General features: G+C 37.5%; 1 protein-coding gene across 3 annotated transcripts in view; it reads right to left on the minus strand.

Moving 5' to 3' along the window:
- The window catches only part of inavab (innate immunity activator b), a 31,588-nt gene that overhangs the window by 13,702 nt on the left and 1,968 nt on the right, over positions 1–15,918 (minus strand). For 2 of the 3 annotated variants that reach the window (XM_028447735.1, XM_028447733.1), the window contains exons 1-2: positions 4,151–4,263; positions 1,466–1,599 (exon numbers count right to left, since the gene is read on the minus strand). In XM_028447735.1, the coding sequence (XP_028303536.1) occupies positions 1,466–1,520 (55 nt within the window). In that variant the 5' untranslated portion in view covers positions 1,521–1,599; positions 4,151–4,263. Of the gene's footprint in view, positions 1–1,465; positions 1,600–4,150; positions 4,264–15,918 lie in introns of those variants that run through there. The other variant, XM_028447734.1, reaches the window with a different exon arrangement.

A 15,918-nucleotide genomic window follows, 5' to 3' on the forward strand; every position in this document is an offset into this window, starting at 1 on the left:
TTGACTTTGCATCACAGAGGCGTTGTTTCGGTACTCAGTCGGTCATTTCGGAGTGCAGCAGAATGCCGCCGCACAGCAGTGGAGAGACAAGCCTGAGTTTATAGGTATAATGAGGGTAGAATCATAAAACACATCCGGCACAAACACAATGAGGCCCATCAGCAGAAAGATAACATGATCCATGAACATACTTATTCAGCTTTCCTCTCTTCTCTAAAACTAAATGTAAATAGATGAAAATTAAAATCTAATAAAACTTATTTTCCTAAGTAAGTAGCTTGGCTATGACAGAAAATTTAAATATATATAAAAACATGCATACGCTGACAACAGCACAATTTTTTGTCAAGAAACCTGCAGCCAACATAACAATACACCTTTTATTTTGTTTTTAATCTCTCTTTCAGTGTCACTGAAATGACAAAACCAGTATCGGGATCTTGGTATCTATAAACACTGTGATTCTATGTTGGGTGCCGTCTGTAACTCGGGTGACTAATGGAATTAAGATTAGTCTCAGACCCGTGGGAGTGGCTTAGGTCAAACTGCACTGAGCACCACATACCTTCAGAGATTATTAACAGAGTCCCTGCGGGTACTGACAAATATCAGCGGCGACAGGAAATAAGTGTGACAGCACAACAAAAAGACAGCAAATTCTTCTTCCTGCAACCACAATCCCCCTTTTCTCTTCAGGCCGACACTTTTTCATTGTGCAGAGCAAACACATCACATGGCTCAATTAGAAGGGCAAGAATGTCCAATAGGCCAAAACAAGTAGGAGTGACTAGGCAGTGCAAAACAAGAAGAGAACACACTGATCACACTGGGCTGTCCGACTGATGAGGTACACAGGGCTGATGGATCTGATCTGATTATCATTCTGATCCAAAATTCTGATTGACAGAAGGGGTTAGTTTTTTGTTTTATTAAAGAGTTAAAAACAAGCAGCACATTCCTAGAATGCATGATTAAAAAAAAATAAGCTTTACATTTTAATTTTTTTTTTTTTATTGTGATTCAATGACATGACAATTAATTATGTACAGTAAGTTCCTCCCCACCAACCAAATTTAAACACTGGAGAAGATAATGTTTTCTTTAACATATAAAGACAAATGCCATAACTTCTAATTGAAAATAAAACATTAAACTAAGGATAATGTGTTACTTTGATATTGACAAACCGGAAAACCGTACAAGATGAATAAAAGTTGCATTTAATTTAATTAGTTTTAGTAGTCTTTTTATTTATTGATGCAGCTGTCAAGACCTATCTGGCATCTGGTCACAAAAGCCATTAAACCCAGTGTTGTTTGACAGGTGTGCTAAAGGTGAGGTGATAAGATTAGCTCTGTTTGGGCTTAATGTGTTGAAAAGCAGCTCAATGCATTGATTGTTCTGATGTGTTGTAGTGTGTGTTCTAGCCTGTTTAATATACGCTTGTATAGAAACTTTTTATCACCTGAATGAAGGATGATGCCGCTGTCAGTGTCGCTGATCTCTCCGTTACCTTCCATGTCAGCGGATCGACTTCCTGCTGTTGTTTTTGTTTGTTTGTTTTTTTACGAAAAACCAACGATGACTTCACACCATGACCTGTGAAAGCAAATTTTAAATTCAATAAATTTGTTTAATGCCCAACTAATACATTCCCAAATTTACACAAAATATGGAATACATTGTCCGCCAGAACAGAACAGAGCCGTTTGAAATTGAAACAACAGGTCATTTATTGAAAAACAACGTTTTCACACGATTTTCTTAAATAATGAGCAGTATTTTGTGGTGGTTTGTTTTCAGAATGCACACGAATGAAGTGTGTATTCACAATTTGTATATAAATGAATCCACTTAAAAATGCAGGTTCAAGATACTAAATGTACCATGTCATATGTGAAAAAGTACACAGTCTTCTTTGTAAATGATAGATCGGCATTGATTTTCACTTGTCTGATTCACACATTATTTATGTATATTAATATAGGCACAACTGACCTGTGTGAGAGAAGAGGAAGCTGGTATGTTTAACCAAATAAAAGCTATTAGATGAAGTAAATACAGTAAAAATGAGTTCTCTCAAGTGTTTAGCCAGTGGACTTTTGTTGTGAAAGGCTGGAAGTTCAAGTGTGTGACTGTGTTTGGCAATAGCTTTTAAGTTTCTGTTCAACATAATGTAATATATGTTTGTATCAACACAAAGAGCTGTCCCTCTCATCAGAAAGTAGCGTTTCCAAGATTAAAGTGGATAAAGTATCAGCCTTGATCGACACTAAACATTAAAACACGTGCGTAATCAAGTAAAGTAAACCAAAACTAAACATAAGTTTAAAAAGTTACTACTCCTTAGAATGTCTAAAAGATTTTGAGACAAATCAAGTCTGGTTAAAAGTAGTTCAGCATACAACTCCTGGTTGAATATGTTCTACAATTCTGCAGTTCTAGAGTTTTATTTAGTAGACACATTTATTCAAAGCAAAGTACTACACGAATAGAATTAAGGTACTTGCTTAATATCCCACAGTCATGTCCCAGTTAAGATTCGAACCGATGACCCTCTGATTACAAGCCCGCTCCCTTAACCTTTACGCCACCACTGCTAAATATGGTTATCAGTAGGATTAGTGAGAGGTGAGCAGAGCAGTTCAAACAAACACATTCAGACACAAACATTAATATTAGTCTTATAAGATTTGAGTCAGTCGCAGTGATTCAGGTGTGACTTCCCCCCTTCGACTTCACAGACAGGTGTAGTCATGGTCTCTTCCTAAATGACTACACACGTCTCAGGAGTGTCCTGTGACCGCTGTTTATTACTTTTCTGACAATGGGATCATCATTGGGCCCTTCCCTGCTGTGACTGTCTCACCAGTGTGTGAGTTATGCATCCAGCTGGTGTCAAATGGTAACAGGGAGGATCGGTAGTTTTAATATTAACTCAGTGAATGGAGGAGTGTAGCGGTGGTTACATTCCAGTGCACAGGGGAGGTGGTTCACTTTAAAACTAAAAAACCTTTCTGGTAATCAGTGTGTTTTGAGGAACCACTATTACAAATCAATGACCAGCTGCCCCTGCGCTAATAATCAGCCAACAATGAATCCACTGAGAAGACAGTAATAATAATATAACATATAACTTTGGACATTAGGTGAGTGTCACACATACTTAATTAGGCTAAAAACACTTTAAAACTTACCAACACTGAAACCACATTTATAAGAGTACACTGTGCTTTTTGTTATCTATATACTCAGTGTGACACTAGTGGTTACAGCATGAGTAACACTCTAAACACACTTTAAAACTTCTGCGACTTAACAAAATACTCAACTTTGACAGATTGTTGAAGCAAAAGTTTTGAAAAGGGAGCACACATCTACACAGTTAAAGAGTAACTCATCTCATGTGATCTATAATGTGTTTGATACGAACAGTAAAAGCAAAACAGTCCCAGAAACCTCTTATGAAAAAACAACATTTATACGATGGATGCAAAGTGAGGCTTTAATCCCATTTAGAAATAGAAACTAGAAACATCCAAATAAATGACAGACATTCAGACTGATGACTCAAAGGACTAAACTTAAAGAGTTAAAGCATATTGGTCGTACTATTTAGGGCTGGCCGATATTGACTAAAACTCATATCTCAATATCATTTGTCAAAATGGAGATACATGATATAAATCTCGACAATTTTAATTCAAATGAAGTCTGACCAGAAAGACAATTCAGGGTTAAATATACTGATGCAAAATGCCACACAGGCACATTTATTAACAAACAGTTCCACAAATTGTGCCACCTTTGGCTTTTTCTTCTATAAAAGACAGCATGTGTGAGTGAGTTATTTAGTGTGGCTTGTTTAGGCAAAGGTCTGGGTTAGGATGCACTCAGAAATTCATCTAACTGTGCTTTTCAATGCTGTTCTGAGAAGTAATGAAAGAAGCAAGTTCTAAAACAAGCGTTTTTAAACAAAATAAGCTATGAAAAATACACGATATACAGGTGATACTGTAATTTTCTATATCACCAAAATAGAAAATGCAATACATCATGAATCTTGATATATCGCCAAAAAATAGAAAACAAGTGAGACACACACATACACAGTAAGTGAAAGAGTTAGGTAAACAGTAAGTCAACTTACTTTAGCGAGAACAAAGTAAAAATCCACAGAGACAAACTTTCCTCCAGTGTACCTTTCTGCGGATGAGACAGGATGAATCCGATCTGAGTGAAATGTGGACAGCACTGAGGGACTCGCCCACAGAGGAACACTGCCTGCAAAAGAGGAGTGGCCTCACACCGAGAGGGCAGAGCAACCGAGAGTATCATATAACCCGGCTCTGAAACTGTGTCAACAACAATGACCAAACCTAGGGAGAAATTACGCGTGGCTTCGGCCTCTTATCGGTCGGCTGATAGATGGGTTGTGGCAACCTAAACTAAACGAGCTCCCCTTAACAAAAGCAGTGGTGGCTGTAATAGATGAGACGTGAGAGCGAGAGGAGGCAAGCCTGAGCCTCGGGACAATCATGAAAGTTTTTATTAAATCAAATAATATGACTTAACAAAAGAAGAACAAAAAACCTGAGAGAAATACTAAATTCAACCTCCTAATGTTTAAAATTTTCCCCCTTTTGAGTTTGAAAACAAATTGAAATAAGGAATTGTTCGTAGTTGGTTTATTCTGATGTTTTAACCACCCAAACATGCCTCCTGAAGTCCACGAGTCCCTTTGTTTAGAGATCAGTTTGAAAGCTCTCCAACATTCCCACAAAAACGTGTGAATCCAAACATTCTGCTCTCATCGGAGGCTTTAAATGAGTCTGTAGCATGATAACTGACTCTCTCACAGTTGCAGACCACTGTTTTTTCACTATGACCAATATAAATCACAAATAACTGCTGTGAGACTTCAGCTCTGTCTGGTCAATGTCTGGTCAACTCTCTGGCTTCTTAACGTAAAGAGAGGCAAATAAACAACAACAAAAACTGTTCCTCAAACACAGAGTTCACAAAACTTTGGTACTAATGTATTCAACTCTGCAAATAATACTGAGAACATTTTGCAACCTCTGGTGTCTAAAAAAAGGGAAACACATGGCCGTGGGATACTCGCCATGATTTACAGACGCTGAGGCAGCACCTGCTCTTTCACCGCATTACTTGCATTCATTCTGAATCTCAATATTCGTTTTGGCTTTTCAGGAATGTTAGTGCTCAGACACCCTGAGAAAAGGTGCCACGATTTACAGATGAGATCTCAAATGACAGAGCTGGAAAGGTTTGGTTCAGCTATCTCCTTCGTGTGAGAAAGCACACACACACATTATTGCCTGTTGCCATGTAGACCAGTTTATAGGGATGTAACGATTCACTCAACTCCCGATACGATTCGATTCACGATACTGGGTTCACGATACGATTCTCTCACGATTTATTTTACAAAATGGGACTGTAGACATTTTTTTTTTGGGAAAAAAAACTAGAAAATACTGTACTATTTTCCTTTTATTTTTCATTGTCAAAAGAATTCCTTGATAAACTATTCAAAACAATGCAATTTAACTAAAAATAAATCTGGAATGAAATAAATAAAGTTATAATACAAATGAAAATGAAGCCCATTAATTTAAATTCTGGTTCTATAATAAACAATGCAAAACTGCATAATAGTTATTTTTCTTTTTAAAAGTACAACTGAAAATGTATTTTGTGCCTTAACAATTGGACTTTAAAAAAAAAAAAAAAAACCGTGATTACATTGATTTACGTCATATTTGTTTGGACCAGCAGAGGGCGCTGGTAATACAGTGGTCTGTTGGCATGCAGATATCTTGCAGTGAAGAAGAGAAGCTATGCTAGTAGACAGAGCTAATATAAAAACGTGACTTTTACAGATATTCAAGTAATATTACAGATATTCTTTCGGTGCTTAAGGGGTAATGAATCATTTATTAACATATTTAAGAGTAGAAGGTGGCCAGACAGAAAGTATTAGCAGACTCCGCCCGCCGCCTTCACTTGTGGATAAAAAAAGTACTGCGATTCAATTTTCAAAAAATCGATATCAACCGTGATACCTATGAATTGATTTTTAACTGCCTTACGAATAATCGTTACATCCCTACCAGTTTAGCATCAATGGAACTACCAAATATGGACAATACTTTAGCTATGTTTTAGATCATTCTTTAGTAACACCATCACAAAAGCATTAATCGTTATTAGTGATCTAAAGATTCAAATGGACTAGATTTATATAGCGCCTCATCCCCACACTGAAGCAGTCCCAAAGCGCTTTACATATCAGCTCATTCACCCAATCACTCTCACATTCACACACCAATGGGACAGGACTGCCATGCAAGGCGATAGTCGACCATTGGGAGCAACTTAGGGTTCAGTGTCTTGCCCAAGGACACTTCGACACAGTCAGGTACTGGGATCGAACCCCCAACCTCTCGATCAGAAGACGACCCTCCACCACCTGAACCACGGTCGCCCATAAATCTAGTCCAACCAAGATTCATCGTGAAGGTGTTACCATTCACATCGATAAAGTTTTACAATTTTTTAATTTATTTTTTTACAGCAAAGGGCGCGATATTCTTTTTAGAATTCGAAAATCAGGACGCACCACCGTGTTTTAAATCAGAAGTGTGGAAGCATTTTGGCTATATAGTTTATCAAGGGATTCTTTTGACAATGAAAGAAAAAAAAAAAAAAAAAAAAAATAGTACGGTATTTTTTTTTTCCAAAGAAAAAAAGAATATTTTTCAGTCCTCATTTGTCTCATTTTGTAAAAAAAAAATCGCGAGAGAATCGTATTGCGAACCCAGTATCGTGAATCGAATCGTATCAGGAGTTGAGTGAATCATTACATCCCTAATCGTTATTGAAGAAATACTTCTCCAACATTTATAAATCTAGGTTCATGCCTCTTCTAAACCAATGGTTCCCAAACTATTTTGGTGCCCCCTTTTTCTGACTTCGCTATAGAGCATAATGTTTAGGGATGCACCAAAATGAAAATTCACAGCCAAAATCAAAATCCGAAAATGAAAAAGCCAAGGCTGAAAACCGAAAAAAAATAGTATGCAAATAATTAGTCCCATTGCATTTATGAGTAGGATAAGTATAAATGTGTACTAACATTAAAATTAAAACATTGCATTTGTATGAATGAACATTAATGCTTCAAAAAATAAATCAATTAAAATAGCAAAATATCTTTTTAGCACTAACATTCCATAAATGCACAATATAAAAAAAAAATAAAATAAAATGTTTAACACTGCAATATGTAGAATCCTCTCTCCCAGCTGCCTGCCTCTCTGAGCGTACTGACAACCATCACTCCGCTTCCAGACTATAAAATGAATTCACCTTGAATAAGCTTCTCTTGGTTTCCACACGATTTATCCCGTCTGTAATCGCTCTCTCTCTGACACCAGTGTGTATTGGGAGGACCCTCCACAGTCACGAGGGGCCACGAGGACACAAAACAATCCGTTCCTCCTCAGTATGTTTGTGGCTTTAAACTGTTGCTTCTCCCTCGGTCTGCCTATTTCCTCTTGATTTGCTGTGTAACTGTTGTGTCTAACGCTGTTATGGAGACTTTTTCTGGGACGTCCGTCATTACACTTTTACTACCGAGGCTACCAGAAAGCCCCCGATTTCAGTCGAGCAGCCAATAGTAACGCCAAAAACAACTCATGGAGCACACGTGTTTGCAGAAAGATCTCTGGTTGGCTGAAGTCTAGCGTCACGCTCCTGGATTTATAAATGTAATTTTACAGAGCCAGGAGAAGGAGAATAGATCTATTGTCCACTAAGAACACTTTGATTACAATATGCTCACAGATGATTAAGGATTTTTGACCAAATGATGCCAAAAAAAAGTTACATATCGCAGCTTTAACTTGTCCCAACTCATACACTAAATAGTATTGTACATGCCTATAACTGTCTGGACTGCTGAAAGAGAGCCAAATTAAATATGTTCTCTCATTAAAACACAAAGTGCATTTAGGTCACAGAGTGTGCGCATCTCTGTGTAGTCGCTGTGCTTTTGTTTGCGGCGTGGATCATTTCTTATGCGCGCTGCTTTAATCCCATCCAAGTAATGATCTTTATATAGTGAACCAAAATATAAATCACACTTTCATGCCCCGTCAACTCTGCTCAGAAGACGCTTTTGTGCTCAAATGTGTTGAAACATCGCCGCTCTTTTTGGTGAGAAAAGTGTTTCGACCGAAAACCGAAAAAATCACTTTTGGGCCATTTTAGAACCAAGATTTTGGATGGATCACTCATAATAATGGAATGAATGAGTGATAACACACATTTTAAATAATCTCATTTTGTAAATGAAAGGTAATTTAATGTGTTACGATTAGCACGAAAAAGATGCACGAATGCTGAGGATGTGAATCACATTATTATAAATAATGTATTAAAAAAAAAAACATACACAACATTCTGGAGCTGTGTATATGTAGAAAATATCTTGCCAAGTTGTGACCGTTACTGTCATGTTTGACATTTCCCAACACAGATGTACATCACAGACATCCGTCCAATGATCATGGTGGCCAGTTGGTGGATGTCACAGATAGTTTATAAAACCAGAAGCTCCTGGGAGACAGAAAGCAGGCTCTGTGTAGGCAACTTAGCAGCTGGTAAAACAAATGCTTCACATATTCCTCGGTTCGTTTATATGTCTGCACGGCTAGACTGCCGCTGCCAGCTACATATGTCAAATGACAAGCAATCACACGTTTACCCCCTATATTCACATGCTTCTTCCAGGGAGGGGAGGTGGGAAGGAGAGGAATGTTCATTAATAAACTCCTGGTGTCCAGTCGGTGGCAGCATAATTAAGCAAAACACTGTAGTACCTGAATGTGCTGAAGTGAAACAAGTACTTAGAGTACAACATGGAACACAAAAAAAGAGAGTACAACAAGAAGCAGGATAGGAATTCCTCACAAGGTTACATGATGTTTTTTAATTCGGAATTAGTTATTCTGATTGAAATCATTCAGAATTCAAGTGTTCTGCTTCGTGTTTACATGGAAATAGTAATTCTCGTATTGAGGTTTACATGGAAAACCGGTTTATTTCGGCTTTATTTAATTCCGCTTTAGGTCTGGGAGTTGTTAATATTTCTCTGAGTTCCTATAATTAAACCAGATCAAGCTGATGATTTAATCATTCAGTATATTTTGGTGTAATAATCTCAATAGTTACATTAGTCTAATGGTACCAGCTTTGTCTGTGAACACGCGAAATATAATTAAAAAATATTGGGTTTCACAAATTGGGACGGATGAATAGTGACATTAAACGGGACATATCATGGTTTTAAATCCTTCCTTTTTACATATAAATCATACAGTTGTGGTCTATATAAAGCGGAACTGCAATGCTTGGGTCTGAATTCCTCATTATTATAGCTCCACAGGCCCCTTTTCTACCCCTTTTCTGATGTGCTTCTGAGAGCAACTCGTTTTGGTGCGGTTTCTTTAAATGCAAATGAGACACTACATACCCCGCCCCCTCTTCAGGTGACACTCGGTTCAACTCCACCCTGCTCGGCCATTTTTGTAGTTTGATAGAAGAGATACGGCTATGTAGCGGCGCATAAACTTTTTATTCAGAGGTTATTTACAAAATGTCAACAACGGAAGACTTGTCCATCCAGCTTTACATGTTCGAGCCAGAGTCGGACCCAGCGGAGCGAGATGAAAATGAAGATGATGAACCTGCAGAACCCTAACAAGTGAGCTAACACAAGCACCGAGCTAACGCTAGCGCCAAGCTAACGTCACGAAATGCATTTTAATACAGTCTTTTCAAAGACAAAAACGGCAAAATGAAATGACTAATGAAAACTTTAGACTTAAATTTAATCACGTAGGCCATATCATCAAGGATCTAAAACGAGCACACAGTGCTAACATATAAAGACGGTGCAACTGCTAATGCTAACAAAACAATGACAGGGACGTCTTATCATCACACTTTTTAGCGTTATTTACAGCTTACCGAAGTGCTCTGTTCGTCGTGGAATTGAACCCTCAATCAGACAAAGTCTTTCTTCAAATCCTTTTTTATACTGGCGGAGGTTGCTGAAGCAGTCATCCGTGAAGTGCTTCGTGCACACAAAAATGACCTTACCCACAGATGTGGGTACATTTCCGTGAAAAATAAAACTCAACCAGGCACTTCGAAAAGGTTCTGATGCTGGGAGACGGTGTAATGAAGCGTGTGGGTTACTACATCCAACAACCGAACATTTTGACTTATCCTCTCGTAACTTCGGCATCCTTGAGCTTGGACTACAAAATAAAAGCGAGAAATAAAAATGGCGGATTGCTTGAAGTGTTGGACCTGGAGTTGATGTACTAATTTGGCAGTTCCGCTGCAAATACTGTGATGTAATAGTTCAAAAAACATAATAGAGAATAGAAAAATCGAAACAGATTGAAAAATATGAGCAAAACAGAATATAAAGATATCTACGGAGCACCTGAAGAGACTAATTTGATTTTTTCTGTACTTCTAAGCACTCTAAATATACAACAAAATGCATTTAAGGGCTAAAAAAGTGGATTTAGCATGATATGTCCCCTTTAATACTTATGCTAACATTTATTTCACCCAACGTGTGACATGTTTAGCTTTTATCCTTTCATACAAGTGTTAAATCTGACCATAAACAAATCGATGGCTCTGTGGCTTTATGACAGTAAGACGTGTTCTTTTTACTTGGTCTGTTCCTTATTTGGAGTGGTTAGCATTAGCTCTGTGTGTCTGTGTGTTAGCTTAGCATAGTTAGCTTTAGTTGAGTTTCCAGTTCATAATCGTTGCTACAGGTTCATCTCTGTCCCCTTGTTTGTGGAACTTTGGGTGGATCTGATGGAGGAACTTGAATCGGTTCCCTTTGATGGATGGTTATCTGGTTTTAACCAAGTAGCGGTCCATGATGTATGAGCACCTCACACACGCAGACAGACGACGGTGTGTGAAGGCGGCGGTGGCGGTGCATGTCAGAGCTCCCGTAAACAGCGTTCCCCTCCAGAGAATAATAAGATGACAACAAACGGGCAGTTTTGGTCCGTGGAACACAGTTTTTTTGGGGGCATTCTTAGCTGAATTGAGGGACAAATGGCCCGTGGCCCTCGCTAATTTCCGACATGGGAATTCATAATTTATATCATGGGATGACAAATTCTTAACGGTGAGAATGCTTTTGACGATAAATCATAAATGATAAAATATCGCACATTCCTAGTTGTTAAGGGCTCTGATTGGACAGTGGGAGAATGTGATGTGTCACGTCTATCGGGCAAAACACACAAACATTTTATTGTCGGCTGTAACAGAAGTTCACACATGAGGACTGTTTTCACTTTTATTTTGATTATAGTTTTAAAGCAGCAGCTCGACAATAACATACGGTTACAGTTTGGAAAGCAGAGCGGAAAGGAGATGAGAACTAATCACCAGGAATAAGTAGTTGCTCCTTGCTAAAGATAGTAGTAGCTCTAACAACAGGAACATTATAAATTTGGTGATATTACAGCCGGTGAATGCAGTACGGGGCCGCATTTACTCCACCTTCGGGTCCTAGTGCCAGCTGTCCGGTGAGCTCTAGTCGGGGCGGCCACCTTGGATTATGTCATCATAGCAGTTAATCGCGCATGCGCAGAACGACCCAAATTAACTGTAAAGTGGAATTAAGCAAGTTAAGTGTTTACAAGAAAGAGGAATTATCTCATTCAGAATTAAAATCGGAATAAACCAGCCACCTAATTAGGATTTAAGTTTAATTTGGAATTAAATTAGCATAAAGAATTAAGTGTTTACATGATCAGTTTAAAGAGGAATTAACTTTTATTCTGATTTAAAGAGGGATTAAAGCTCCCATATAAACATGGCCATTGATACAAAACAACCTTTCCCTTTTTCAAAAGTAATTGAATCAGGTAATTTGAAATTGAATAAATACTAGTTTTCAGTCACTTGGCATTAAAATAATGACCCTGTTTCTCAGACAAAGCACTCTGTCTTTGCTCATGAATCCACTGCTTTTAAACTTTTTGACTTTGAAACAAAATAATGCAACAAGAGATCCTTGTAAACCCAAACTTCAAACACAATGTTCAAACCTTTCTGGTGTCACAGATGCATGCCTGGATCTGTAGTAAAATGACTGATAGTGGAATACAAATGCTGCACCCACTGACGTTTTCAAAGACTAATTTCTTGTCTTTTAGTAAGTGCACTGTCAAAAGTTACTGGTCTTCTTAAGAACGTCATAATGTCCACAGAACTGAATGACATATGACTAAGCACTAAAACATTGGTTTGAAATACTATTTCACCATAGATTATCTATTGGACTGGACATACGAGGAGTATTCCTGACATAACAACAACTTATGTGAACAGTGACTGGCTAAAATCTCCAAAATGGCGATGCCCACGTGTAAAGGGAATAAGGGATATTACATGTGTTTGAGGCTCAATGTTGACATAAATGACACCAAAGATATTTCTTGCATAAAATAGTAATAAAGTTTTATTATTTAGTGTGCATTCATGTGATGGGATGTGTATTGCTTTAATTATAAATACAAACATAATTAAGCCTGGACCACATGTCAGAACATGAACCTAGGCTTGTCCCGTGGAAGACAAAGTAGTTTTTCACAAAATATGCTCAGTTGTGTTGTGTCCCTGGATCAGGCCAAGTTAAAACACATATCGTCCAGAAGCCTGTGCAAAGTTTCATTTCAAAACTCTTTAAAGACCTCACATGAGATGGCTTTGCACATATAAAAGCGGAATGTTTTTTGTGATGCATCTTGTCAGTATTTTACTTTTAGCACAACTGCCCTGAAGTCGGAGAACTCTTCATTTAGGACTTGGCTCTTAGTTTTGAGGGGTGTGTCCAGTGCTGGGTTTCACAGCAGGAGCTTATAATGACTGCATCGTCCACAGATCAGTGGATTGGTAGGGGGTTAAGCTACTCTACCCCCGGCCCTCAGGTCAGTATTCAGGAATGTGTGGACTGCGAAAACATTTCAACGCTCAAAAATAATGAGTTTATTGGACTCAGTAACAGATTTTCGTGTGGATTAAAGAACAGTTGATTTAACTTAAACCTAAACTGCTTTTTTCTACCACCTTTTATTGGTATTAGACTTTCATTCTCTCAGCTTAAGTTATGCTGTAACTACCATAAAAAGAAGAATTACATTATCAACATTCATGTACGCATTGAGAATAATGACCAATCTGAGCATTAACACATGAAAGAACATGTGTGGTTTTGTTGTTTCATGAGTTTTTTTGTCATTTTTCTGTCATTTTGGAAAGTGATAATGTAGTTTTGTTTATTTTTCGAATGATTGTGTGTTTTTGTCATTCTTATGTTCGTTCTTGTTGTCATTTTATGTTTTTTTTTAACTGTCATTTTGCATAATTTTGTTGGTATCGTGTGTTTAAGGGGTTGTTTTTTTTTGTCTTTGTTGTAATTCTATGTGTTTTATGAATCATTTTGTATAATTCTGGAATCTTTTCGTGAGTTGTTGTTGTAACTTTGTGTACTCTTGTTGACGTTTTGAATATTTTGCTGACATTTTGTGTTTTTTTGCATTTGTGTATTATGTTGGGCTTCAACTCCCTTCCAAATTCCTTAATTACAAGTTTTAGGGGCTTTACTTTGGGGGCCGTATAAACTAAGCATTCAAAAATCATGCCAAAAAATGCAAAGAAGTGATCAAGCTAAAACTTATTTCAGTGTAACAATGTGTGATTTTGTCCCAAAAATGTACTAATTTCATTTCAGGAAGTTAATTTTGGGATTTTCCTCTGTTTTCTGTGATCACAGGTAGGGCTGTAATGAAGCCGATTTCTCTTTAGGAAACTACAGGCTGCCGTTTTGGAGGTGCTCTGATTCAGTTGCCTTTACTTGTTTCTTGTCAAAATTGTCATATTCAAATGAGTCACTATAATATTTTTTCAAATATAAAAAGTTTACTCAGTGCTTAATACATTCCACCCACAAACTGAAACAGGTGCTCATGCAGACAGATGATTACAGTTATTTATCCCATCTGTTAATGATCACAGTTTTGTCTGTGATCAGTACATTGTACTAATCTGTATTAGGGATGTAATGATTCACTCAACTCCCGATACGATTCGATTCACGATACTGGGTTCACGATACGATTCTCTCACGATTTATTTTACAAAATGGGACTGTAGACAAATTTTTTTTTGGGAAAAAAACTAGAAAATACGGTACTATTTTCCTTTTATTTTTCATTGTCAAAAGAATTCCTTGATAAACTATTCAAAACAATGCAATTTAACTAAAAATAAATCTTGAATTAAATAAATAAAGGAATAATACAAATGAAAATGAAGCCTATTAATTTAAATTCTGGTTCTATAATAAACAATGCAAAACTGCATAATAGTTATTTTTCTTTTTAAAAGTGCAACTGAAAATGTATTTTGTGCCTTAACAATTGGACTTTAAAAAAAAAAAAAAAAAACGTGATTGCAATGATTTACGTCATATTTGTTTGGACCAGCAGAGGGCGCTGGTAACCCAGTGGTCGGTTGGCATGCAGATATCTTGCAGTGAAGAAGAGAAGCTATGCTAGCAGACAGAGCTAATAGAAAAACGTGACTTTTACAGATATTCAAGTAATATTAAAGATATTCTTTCGGAGCTAAAGGGGTAATGAATCATTTATTAACATATTTAAGAGTAGAAGGCAGCCAGAAAGAAAGTATTAGCAGACTCCGCCCGCCGCCTACACTTGTGGATAGATAAAAAAAGTACTGCGATTCAATTTTCAGAAAATCGATATCAACCGTGATACCTATGAATCGATTTTTAACTGCCTTACGATTAATCGTTACATCCCTAATCTCTATTAATAATTTGTGCAGCAGCTTTTAATCTTCATCACATGACGACGGTAGTGACTGTAAATATGCTGTGCGTTTTTTTGATAGAGGAGATGTTACATGTTAACCTTTCAGTGCAGTCACATATCTTCACACAGTCCATGGTACACTTTTGAACACCATGTCTACACAATAAATTGTTGCTTCAGTAAAAGGCCGGCAGGTACTGCACATTACATGGAAACCATTGTCGGATAAAATATGTTTCTGCTCTTGGAGACAACGGTGTAGGTAAATAACATATCTGTGATGTCAAATTATGAATAATATACTGGTAAGATTAAATGTTTACACAAAAATTACTTAAAAATTGTGAAAGTCAACCCTGTACTTGTTCCAATAAAACAGTAGAAAGAGTCAGTAAAAGGACAGGCTAAAAAGACTAGGGGAAGATAAGTTTGGGAAACCCAGAAAGAATCATCTCTAGATGCTTAAAGGGATGTAAAGAGATTCAGAAGAATTGAGAAAGCTTGGAAGAGCAGAGAGAGTTCCAGAGAGAAAGCGTTAGATAGCTTCTGAAGGATTAGAGGAGCTGCAGACAGCTGGACTGAGCTGTGCAGGCCTGAAGGGAACTTCAGAGAGCTACAGGGGGATTGAAAAAGTTGCAGAAAGCGTTTGCATTGCAAAGGAGCTGCTGCACAAAGCTTAGCAGGAATGTGCAGACTTGGTCAAGTAGATCTACAAAACTCCAGGATGGAAATGTTTCTCAGCTCCAACACTTGACTTAATTATGATGAATGAAAGAATGCATGTCCTATCATCTAGCAGCTCTGCAGAAAGCCTGATAACGACCCTCTCCTGTCCAAACAGATGTGTGTGGGGTACAGCTCATTCTTGCAGGATTGTGGCCACATCAGCACCAAGTTTTGACACATGCTTAGAACTTAGAATAGAGGCTTGCAGTGCATTATA

The sequence above is a fragment of the Gouania willdenowi genome, chromosome 5 (genome assembly GCF_900634775.1).
Source record: "Gouania willdenowi chromosome 5, fGouWil2.1, whole genome shotgun sequence".
Classification (NCBI taxonomy): Eukaryota; Metazoa; Chordata; class Actinopteri; order Blenniiformes; family Gobiesocidae; genus Gouania; species Gouania willdenowi.